At 35.2% G+C, this 11,987-nt stretch overlaps 1 protein-coding gene across 1 annotated transcript in view; it reads left to right on the forward strand.

Moving 5' to 3' along the window:
* LOC104276782 (gamma-sarcoglycan-like) overlaps window positions 1–10,739 on the forward strand; it is a gene marked incomplete at its 3' end in the record, with an annotated part of 38,732 nt that extends 27,993 nt beyond the window's left edge. The window contains exons 3-4 of the mRNA XM_009873215.1: window positions 6,379–6,480; window positions 10,652–10,739. Coding sequence (XP_009871517.1) covers window positions 6,379–6,480; window positions 10,652–10,739 — 190 coding nt within the window. The remainder of the gene's footprint in view (window positions 1–6,378; window positions 6,481–10,651) is intronic.
* Window positions 10,740–11,987: the final 1,248 nt, after the last annotated feature.

The following is an 11,987-nucleotide window of genomic DNA, read 5'->3' on the forward strand; positions in this document are numbered from 1 at the left end:
ACTCTTTCCAAATGTGTATTTAATTTCTGTGTCATTGCTGTTATTGATTAGATATATTGTATAATTAGTTTATACAAATACATGTTAGCTACCATTTTATTGATGTATAGCATATATTTATGCCATCATTTTAGAGATGGCATTATTGTCAGTGCTAGAGTAGAGCTTGCTGTGATGCAGTACAAGGAAAATTGAGATGATTTTTTTTTCTTTTGCTCAATAAGAGTTACAAAAATGCACTTTTCAATAATGCCATTAGAGAAGCATCATAGCAAGGGATTATATTTTTATGTGTAAGATTTCTGTGATCACTATAAATTTTTACACCATGAATTAAAAAATGCCGGTGGTGACATTATGGAAAGGGAACAAAAACTCTGGTCTTAAACCTTGTTTAATCATTAATACTAAGATGAGGGGAAGGCTTGGTCATTCAAAATGAGGTTGCAGTGTTACTGGTGATGATCTAGTTCTAATTGCAATATATTGCAGTGGCTGCTATTTAATATTATAATTTTTAAATAAATTCACATGATAGCTGCAAGACAAAACATAAGGTAAAATACTTAATTCATCCTGGACACATCTTCAACAGTATTTTGCGATGGCTACAACATCTCTTTGTTCTTTTTTCATCTCACATTTTTGTCGTCTTGACTATTCAGAGAGCAAATTCTGTCAGGGTGAAGATGCTTGTCACTGTGTGCTTACATAAGGCGTAGAGCACCGAGACCATTAGATGAAACGTCCCCTAATACAAATGATAGAATTTTTAATATTGAATCAATACATAGTCTGTGTAATCATATACTCTATGCAAATATCCCTGATTCCTTAGAGGAATTCAAAAAATAAACGTCATGCACTGTTGTCCTGAAGAAAATCCTTTTGACAACCTTTACAGATCAAAGGAAAAGATTTGGTTCTGTTTCTTTAGGTAAGTTGCGTAACTTCAAATGTTAATATAATAAAATGAATTAGCCAAATTACAAAAACATCAATTCCTGAATAAATATATATAGCAATGGGAGTAACAGTCTATTTTTCTAATGTTGAGTAAATCGTTCACAGGAGATGTAATGTCAGATGTAATGGCATTTTTGTTAGCCAAGTATTATCCAGCTTTGAAATGTCTGTGCAGCACAGAACCAGAGAAAGAATTTGATCCTTACAGAGCAAGGAAACAAAGCTGGAACTGAATCTGTTTCGAGAAGTTATTTTTTCCTCTTGAGTAACAGCTGTTGTGATTAATACCTTTCTTTACTTAAGAAAGTCTATTACTTTATGTATCAGGACGAATTGGACCTGAAAATATCTTGAAAGTATGCCTCTTAAATGTTAATGCTGTTTTATGGCAGAAATCCTATCAAAACTAAGCAAATATCAATGGTGCAATGAATTTGCATCTTTCGTAGCCATTTCCTTATAAAACTGCTGAGTTCAAAGTGGACATCTACTTTTCTACTACCTACTAGCCATACTTCTACTCACCTTCTAGCCATATCTGCAAAGGATGTTTTAGTCTATATCCAGCCCTAAGTGAGATGAGACTTAACTTCTCTACCAGGAGTGCTTTCTGTTTCTAAGGGCTCTGATTTGACCAATATCTTCGACAGAAAAGACTCCACTGTCACCTAAGAAGAGGAGTCAGATCACCTTCGCTGTCTAAGCCCAGGAAATAGAGTCCTTGCAACAGAAAATGAGATGAGGCATCAGTAATGTTATTATACCAAGCACGTACTTAGCTCTAAAATAGATATTGTAAGTCAAACAGAGAGTTTCATCAGATTCATTACCAATCCTGTTTTGCTGATTGCTCTTTAACAATCTCTACCCACAGTTCTATTATCTCAATGAAACAGTACTCTCTTGTTTGCAAAGCAAGTTCTCTAAATAGTAATTGCTGTAAGAAGTACTGCAGTGAAAGCTGGATCTATAAAGCCATTAATTGAACTAGCTTTGGGGTACAACAAATGATGTCTTGGTCTGAACTTGCCAATGTGTTTCCCTGGGCTGGCCTAGAAGTAGGATATAAGCATCCGATAAGAAGAAAAGACATTATCTGAGTGGAAATGCTGTGTCCTCTCTACTCTGAAGTTCATGCCATTATTAGTTCTAATCACCTTCAAGATAAATCGTTTCCAGTACTGTCTTGAGAGATAAATCCCAAATATATCATCTGATGCTCTTTTTGACTCCATAATCCATAGAGAGTATGAGGCTCAGCTACCTGAGAGCAAGTCATCAAGAGTGCAAGAACCCTTGAGCTACATCTGCTCATTTTGACTTCTAGTAGTCCTGTAGCAATTTGCAGGGTGCATCAACATGTGACTTTCTTGGTCATGAGCCTGAGCAGCAGGTCCCGCTAAAACAACAGGTGAAAGAGGGTAAGTTCTTGATCTTGTTTTAACAAGACAGGCCTTTGTCACTAGCCATACCAATGCTGTCAAACTTGCTTTATCCAGTCATTTCTCTATTTTCCTCAACACGGGTATCCGTAACAAGAAAAAAGTGGCCATACCACCAGAGCCATCAGTATGGCTTTTGGAACTTTTGGTCCTAATGAAGGACTCCTTCTACAGCCTTCTGAAAGAAACTTAAGGGCCTTTAAATGGCTTGTAGGCATACTTTGTGGAGAATGGAAATGCTTCCCCTTATTTCTAAGGAAAAATATATTTATTGTGTCTGGATTCTAAGAGAATGATAATCCATCCAAAGTGGTCTTACCATACAGACACTCTATAGCACCGTGAGTCCTACCTAGGATTCCAGTAATGGTGGCTACTAATTTTAGGTGCTTTGGAATATTCCTGTGTAGGCAACTTACTAAATAGTAGTCAAGTATCCTTTAGGCGATGATTTCTGAATCAAATAGCCTTTTGTTGAGCTTTTATGAGGCTTGAACCCACTCAAAGCGGGAATTTTTTGTAGAAGACCTTGTCTCTGCTTCTACAAGCATTTATCTCCTCGGGAGCATTTTTAAATGATGAAAAATGCTTCTATTGCAGTTGAAGACATCCTGTTACTCGAATTAGAATATGCCTAGCAATTTTGAAGTGAAACCTGGTCACACCTTTGCAAACACTAATGCTCAATTGTATCATTGGTACATAAGGGTTTGGCAGCTGCCAGCAGTTTCCACACCAGTCAACTCCTTGCAGCAACAGCAAAATCTGCATAGTGTCCACAGAGACACCATTTCATCCTCCCCTTCTATTACAGCTCAGTCCCTGCCTCGCCGAGGGCTTTGAGTAATTAGAAAACATGAGTCTCAGAGCTATACGCACAACAGTGTGCTACAGCTCAGGGCCAGCCCACTCAAGCAGTGACAGTCACCAGCTTTAGAATAACCAGAATCCAGCCTTGCCATTTATCTGATATGTCTGATGAAGCTTTTTTTTTTTTCTCCCTGATCAATAGCTTATTGTATAACTACATCAAAGTCCATGTCTAACTGATATTTGGACCATTTCCTCAAATCAATAGAAATATCTGTATTTAATGATTTGAATACGAACAGAATCAAATCCTTGAAACTGAAAGCATCAAGTTTGTTCATCAGTGAGGAAGTCACTGTACTCAGTAAATAATAATTGGCTTCTCCTAAACAGTAATGTAAGAAGCAGAGTGGTTGTTGAGAAAACATTATGTATAACCATTATACTCGTCCTTTTTATGGAACTTATCATTGGATCTGAGTACGTTAGGATGGTTTATCTTAAATCCCTCTCATTTATATTCCATGTAGCTACAATTTGCCAGTTATAAAAGAGGGATAATGGAATTTCCGCATCTCACAGTACTGCATAACTCAGTATTTTTTACAGTCTTGAGATGCTCAAATATCATGGTGCTAAGGAAATAATAATTGTCTAAACTTCCTGAGTGGTCAGTGAGAATCGATAATGAGGCTCTTATTCAAATATGTGAGAATGTGATCTTTGTGTCAATGCTTAAATGAAATATCTGATTAAGAAAATAGGACATTTATAGATAAGTTAAAGTGCTCAGTTTTGTCACATGACATTATTCTTCATGTCAAAGACATTCATTTTTCTAGATAGCATTTTTATAATAATCGTTGCTGAAAAATCTGAATCCATTAGAAAAGTAAATTGGGTAATCTTCTTTTTCAACATGAATTACAGGGGTTTTGTCTCTACTGAAAATTTCCTCCTGGCAAAGCCAAAGACAGAATAGAGATTGTCACCCAGGAGTTTGTTAATTTTGCCTAATCTGCTTCAGAGAACCATTAATTTTTACTTCTTGCTCTGCCTTTGTAGATTTTTATACTTTTTTATACTTACTTTATAATATACTGTTATTTTGTCCTTTATATTCCAGAAGAATATACAAACTGTATTTAAACCTGATGGTTAATATAATCTACTTTCACCTGGTGAGAAAAGACATGACATCAAAGGAAATAATGAGACTCTAAATTTAGTTAATTAAATGAAAACTGTTTGTTAGTGGTATTTCTTTAGTATATCCTGGTATTTTGTGTATTTTTTCAAAAGTGTCTGTCTTGAAAACTATGTATTTTTGTGATGTTGAGGTGTTCTCTGTTTTGTGTTACAAGTTAAAAAAACCTGTCCATAATGTTCACTAGAAAGACATATATCTAAATCACTCAGTGCTGGCTTGGAACTGCAATTAGGAGACCCATAGACTCATCCTACGTATTATTTTAGTATTGCCGCATGATATGTATCAGTATATACTAGGTACTTTTAAAAAGCTTTGCAATGGTCTAGAATTTAGAAATTGTATCTACTTCCACTGAGAAAAGTCAGCTCATTGTATATTTCAAAGGAGTAAAATATTTGACCCTGAATAATAGATGCCATAAATAGCCTCTTTCCTGAAATAAATCCTTGCTGAGGAGGAACTGCAGTTGTACTCTCCAGTGGAGTGAACTACATGAATATTTCTTATATTATGGAATTTCAGCAAAGTTTGTTTTTCTGTTTGGCTCTCTTTAAGCCTGTTAAAAGCAAATTGCTGTATTTTTTCATGGAAGGTTGGTTAGACATATTATTTAGGATTATATATATGAAATACATTAATTTTATTGATTAAATCACAGCCTATTTGAAAACAGTTACAGTCGCTCAGAGTTATAACTTTTATCGGTGGTGGGCGTAATTCATTTGATAAACAGGTTTTTGATGTATCTTCACGGAGCTGGTTAGCTCAGTTGGTTTGAACGTGATGCTGGTAACACCAAGGTCACGGGTTCGATCCCCGCTTGGTCCCCATGTGTTGCCTGATCTAGTTGAGAGGCGTCCCTGCCCGTGACAGGGAGGTTGGATTAAATGGTCTCTAAGGTCCCTTCCAGCCTAGGCCATTCTATGATTCTATGATCAGCATCCTCGTGTCTCTTCTTCTCTACTTATGTGGAGAACAACTTGGCAGATATTTGGAGTGGAAATACTTTTTGATTTTATTGATTTTTTTTTATTTAGCCATCCTACTTCTTACAATTTGAGCCAGTTGACTTGAAATATTTTCACATGTGGCCAAACTATAAGGCTGCAAATTTCTTGCCAACTTTTCTTTCACTTTTTATGGTGGAGGCAGGGGCAAATCCTTTACACATATTCTAAATACCTGTGAAATATCTTGCAGCTAAAACCGGCAACTCCTCAAATGTCCTTGCTGAAGTAACTCCTCACTCCTTTTTCACATTATCTATTCTATGAAAACTATGAAAAAAAATAAAAATAATGAAGTAAGATATAGGCTGGAAAACACAACTGGTCTAAAATCAGGAGGGAGTGACTGAGAATGAGGAAGATACAAAAACTGACAAGTAGGTGATAAAGGAAGATGATAGCATGAGAGAGCCTTGACCTAGAGGAGAAGAAAAATAAATCAAGGAATGAAAAATGAATTCAAAGTAGTAATTACTGAAAATGGAAGTAAATACAAATCCTCTTTATCTCTTCAATAGAAGTATTACATTCCTTGTAACATACATTATTGATAGAATAAACTTTGAGATATTAAAGTTTGTTTTGTGTGAGTACTCAGGAGTTTATTGTACATCACATTTTTAGAAGGCAAGTACAAAGGCTATTTCAGCAGAGCCAATAAAAATACACTTCTTTTTAACTTAATTACTGTAATATTTTACTTTTTCCTCAGAAAAAGAAATATATCACAACTTCAATAAATCTTTCTTGTAAGCTACAATTTCTTAAAGAAATTAATTCTGGAAGAAATGAGGAATTCTCCAAATTTTATATCCATTTATATGGGTATCTTTATCAATAGGCTGGAGGCAGCTCTGGAAATTTTCAGTTTATGAAAAGAACAAAAAATAAATACAGCAACACTAATAAAATGTGTGTAATTCTTGTATCTTCTCCTCAGACTGGAATGGGACACCTGCGTGTTACAAAGGAAGGCCTTCGTCTGGAAGGGGAATCGGAATTCTTATTCCCTCTTTATGCCAAAGAAATCCATTCTCGAGTGGTAAGCAGAAAATCTTTCTGTAATGCTAAAATAAAATTAATGCACTTAAAAATTTGGATGCGTCTGTCATGGAACTCTATATATGTGTGTGTGTGTGTATACACACATACTTTTTTGCATACTTTACAAGCATGTTCATTAGGTCAGTGTGGTACTATGACAGAATTAATATTTATCTCCTAGGCATGGCATAAGTAGCTCAAAAAGGAATTATAAATATCATTGTATATAAATAATGCTGAAATTTTAAGAGTGTATAGAAAATTTTTCATTATCTCTACTGAGAGATAATTTTTTAATGCACGCTTCCCCATGAAACTGCTTGTCTTGTTTATTCAGCTATTACAGAATAGTTTCAATATCTCTAAAATTAGTGAATCCTATTGGAAAAATTACTATTTCTTTAATAAGTTCAGTTTTCGTCTTTTCTAGTACAATGATACTAAATGTATGATATTTTTTATATTTAGGCATATAAAATCTGCAAGACTAAATGGAAAGATTTAGCATTTAATCTTGTTTACATAGACAGAAAATTAGTTATTATTATTGAGGTTAAAAGAATAACATATTTGGTCAAAGAAAACATCAGACAGATTACCTTGAAGTACTGGGTTTAGAGGAAGAAAGAGAGAATTTGAACTGGCTTTTAATTATCCAGGTGAACTCTGAAACGTATTTCAGTAAATTTTTTGTGGAGTCATACCTGTTTCTGGACCAAAAAAAAATATTTTTCAGAATTATCATCCATAATCCAAACTCTCACAAAATAAAGTCAGGTGTTATGAACATTGTCATCAACCAGACGGACATTTAATTGAATAAATTGCTGTTCAATGAAAGTAAAAGCTGAATATGACTTCTTCCTTACTTCATGTAGTCATCCTTACCAAGTAGAAATAGCCAGCTATGAGACTTTTTGAGCGTAAGGAAAAAGTTAGTGTTTGTATTGCTATAGCAAGAGAAAAAGTAAATAAATTTATCAGAATGACATTGTTAAAATGCTTGATTACTGAAATTTAAGCTATGTCCACATATTTTACATCTTTCTCCAACAAGTACTTCCAGAAGCAGGAACAGCTCTTACTTAATGAATTTCCATTACTAAATCTATATTTTCATTCTGTTTCTTATCCTATATTCTTTTCTGCCTCATTGGCAATGGCAAAACTATTTATGTGCATAAATGAATTTCCCTTGAGGTTGTTTATGCAATAAGACATGCAACTTTTTACGGCCAGCTAATACTTAAAAACTTGCTCTGCCCCAAAAAATCATTATGCAATATTAAGTGACCATTTTTGCTTTTTATTCCTTCCAACTCGTATTACATTTAGTAAAATATAGGAAGAAAGAGGTGTGGCAGCATCAATACAACTTTAGCTGTCTAATGACCCATCGTGATCATTAGTAGCATGCATTAATTAAAGCCTTCAGGCTACTGCATGTCTCTGTCCCTTGTGAACTGATAATTCATCAGATGTTTTTTGTTTGTGTGTTTGCTTGCTTTTTAAAATATTTGAACTCTCTAGAGGCTTAATTGCCTGTAGCATGATCTCCTGAGTGCCGTCTATATATTTATTCTCATAAAGTTGCATATTTGTTACGATTTCTTTTTCTGTTTTTCTGTTAGAGGATTGGGCCACTCAGAGCTATTATAGCAGCTTTCTCCTTTGCCTTAATAGTTTCTGCTTGCAGTCTCGTAACAGCTTTTCTCGCCTAATGAGGTCTCCAAAGTGCTAAGAAAATAGGCAGCAGAAAATCTACTTGCTATTTATCATCTCTGCCTTCACAATGAGTCCAAACAGAGTTGTGGGCAATACTGTTGCATCTTACCTCATACATGTTCATGAAAAGAGAAAAGCTGAGCATTTATAAATTTTAATTAGTCATCAACACACGTATGGAAACTGCAGGTCTAGATTGCAATTTATTTGCACTTACATTTGATGTTACAAATTATTAACTTATTTTTTAAATCAACCAGCAGCAGTCCAATAAGTGTAATAAAGATTTGGGGGTTATTTAGCACATGTCTTAAATATATTTACCTCATCTTTGTTGATCTTCCTTTTCAACTTTATACTAACTTGTTACCATTAATGCTCATTCTAACACACTACTTTCTTTTTTCCTAAGACTTTCCATTATATGTGTTAATTCTGTTAGCTTTCACTTTTTCCTGATACAATGTGCAAAATGAGATCCTTTATTTTGCTCACTTAGTGACTTCTTTTGAAATAGATTGTTTTTTACTTGTTTTTTTAAAAAAGTGTAAGTCAGACTGCGAGCTGTGTATTGCTTCTGCCACTGTTATCAGTGTTTGTAGTAAAATTTCTCATGCAAAATGTGTTTAGAAATTCTCATTTTATCTCATACTCTAAATATTAAATTATGCCAGCAACATATGCCAGAGTTATTTTCAGAAGCTGGCTGTTCAAGGTGCTGCATGGTCTCTCTTGCATCCAGAAGAAGTACCAGAAGCCAAATGTGTGAAAGTGACTGATCTTTAGTAATATTCCAGTAGTCAGAATCTCAGTTTTCTAGGAATGAGTATCCCTTCTGAGGTCACAATCAGGAAACTTGCTAATACCCTCTTTACATCATGTATTCCCTGATATTTTTGCAGCTCAGGTTGAGTTCTGTGTCCCTTAGATAGGCAGTGTGCTTTGGTATGAAAGTAACTTTACTGCAAAAAACTCTCTCCTTTCTTTTAAATCTACTGCTGTGGTTACAATTTGCTGATCCAAATGAGCATTACCAGGCTTTTTGTCCTCATATAATTTTCTGATACTTAAAATCAAGTAAAGACAGTGGCCAGTATGATCTCCCTGCAAATCGTCTGTATTTAAAGACAGTTCCACTGGTAAATTAAAGAAAAACATAAGAACAACCCGCTCAATGCCCTCCTCACAAAATTTTAGGACACTTCCAAATGACTTCTGCCAGGTCTCTTGCCATGATTCGCTTTCATTACTGTCTGCATATCGAGTCTGATGGGGCACAGTGGGCAGCTAGGTCTTTCAAAACAGTTATTGATCTGCTTTTCAGTACGAGGAGAAGCTTGAGGAGGTTCCAATAGGCCTGAAGTAGAGACAGTTTGAGTGGAAGGTCTGGGAATAAGTAATAGAGATGGTGCATCACCTGGGAGGAGTTCAGCAAGCCATGAGTTAACACTCAGGGATGTTCTGGTAAAGTAATTCCACATGGATTGCAATCTAAGATTGACATGAAATTTTGAATCGCCTATCATAGCTAGTCTGGATGCTGGTGAGGTGTGGTAGGGGTGGATGAAGATACCAGTTACGCCTGCTTGGCATGACCTGGCTTCCAGAAGTAGCACAGAATGATGGCTAGGTACGAGGCTCTGATTGCTCTGCAGATGTCCTGGCTGTGATGCATCCTTTGAGGAGAGTTAAGTCGAACGTGTGACTTTGTGACTTTCAGATGTGATACTTGTATACCAGGACGGATGTGGAACAGCACAGGGTGTATTAGGTTCAAATCGTGATGCAGAGATGCGGTCAAGCATGTGATGCTGCTCAGACTGCTGATAAGCTTCTGTCATCCTTCTGGGTGGTGGACAGGGAGACAATTTAATTTAGACTGACACTTTTATCTCTGTTGTCACCTATTAAAGTCAGCTTTGAGCTAGTAACCCTAGCACTTTCTTCATCACCGCTGCCTGAGTTTCTTTGCCAGGAGAGTCAGTGCGAGGTGCCGAAATCAAGCCAAAGCACATAAACTGCGTGGACCACTAAGGAAGCAGAGGGCACATGCATATTTCTTACCAAGCTAGTATGACAGAATGAATTCACAAAGTGGGCTACTCACACTTCAATTAAACGACTGTGTTCTAGGAGTCCAAATTATGTATTGGAATGAAGTAAATCTAATACTTGAGCATGTTTTTCCAAAAGATAAAATGTTAGCAGCCACACTCATTTGGCCAGATTTTGTTCACCTGAAATATTTTTTCTTATTTTAAATCTGATATAGTTGAAGTAATCAAATTAACTGACCAGATTATTTGGTGACATCTGTGGATTCTTTTGTAGCTGCAAAGCTCTTTCAATGACTGAGTTAATGTAAACACTGAATTAAATTTTTTAAATTGTTAATAATTCTAATTATTCTGCTGATTCTACCTTTTTTTTCCTCCGTACTGCAGGACTCATCACTGCTTCTCCAGTCTACTCACAATGTGACTGTGAATGCTCGCAATTCAAATGGGGAAGTCACAGGCAGATTAAATGTGGGTAAGTCTAAGTGATCTTTCCTTGTTTACTGTTTTAGAAACGTTGTAGTGAGTGTTTGCAAGGAGCTTCAAGGGTATGAAGCACTAAACATTATTTTTACTGCCATGGCCATATTTGAATAATCTAGCTGCCACTCAATAAGTATCAACAGTATATTTTCAATTTCTCAGTTAAACATGAATTCCATAAATATATAAAGCCGTCTTCATTGCAGAGTTGTGCGAGAAAGGTCACTGCGGAAGTTACTCTTTTTCTTATGTTGAACCTTTTGATAGTTGCAAATCTTTTTTGGAGAAAATGCGATGGGAGAATATGGCTAGAGAGGTCTGTATGTCCCTCTTAATTTTCTGGTATTCCAAAGTCTAATACATTTAAGCAGACATTAAAAAAAATACCATTTCACAACTTGGAAACTTACATGTTTTACTATATTTGGTAGCAGTAAGATATATTGGTTTACTAAGTGAAATCAATAGATCTGGACAGATACAGGTGATAGATCTTGGCAGCAAGAATAAACAAACCTTACTATATATCATATTTTTAAGGCAAGAATGTCAGCAATATGTGTCAGATAAAACGGAATTTTTCTTTGTTTTGCTAATATTTTTCAACCTTTGTTTGACTTTGGAGAAAAATGTATTAATTAACTTTTTTCTTCTTAGATCCTCATGCAGCAAAGCACAAATTCTGACTTATTTAACTGTAAGACTAACCTTATGTAGTTTACTAGATTGGGACCCAGATGAGCATTGATTAGCAACTAATAAGATTGTTTAACTTCTGTGACAATTCATGTTTGAAGAACTATCATATAAATTAAATTAATGTATTGCACACTTCACTGTTTTTAGACAAACTTCAAGTGAAATATATGATTTAAAATTTATAAAGGAGCCTGCTATTGCCCTTAAAAATGTATAATTATACGATTAAACACAATTTGGCCTTTAAAAGTTTTTAAATTCCTTTTTTAAGTTATTAATAAAGATCTGAATTATTGTTCTTAAGAAAATGCCCCTAAATATTTGTTAAAACATGATAGTAGCATTCATATCTCATTGTGATAGTGATTAAAGGAATGAAATGTACAGTTTCATATTATTAGTAAAGTTATTAAATTAGCAAATTAACTATACAGTGACCACATGACCAAATACCAAACACATCACATGGTCAAAATTTCTGTGACATGGCACATATGCTCTCAATTCTGCCTGCTCCACACTGTTTGTTGATGCCCATCAC

Source organism: Apaloderma vittatum, unplaced genomic scaffold (assembly GCF_000703405.1).
Source record: "Apaloderma vittatum isolate BGI_N311 unplaced genomic scaffold, ASM70340v1 scaffold4790, whole genome shotgun sequence".
NCBI lineage: Eukaryota > Metazoa > Chordata > Aves > Trogoniformes > Trogonidae > Apaloderma > Apaloderma vittatum.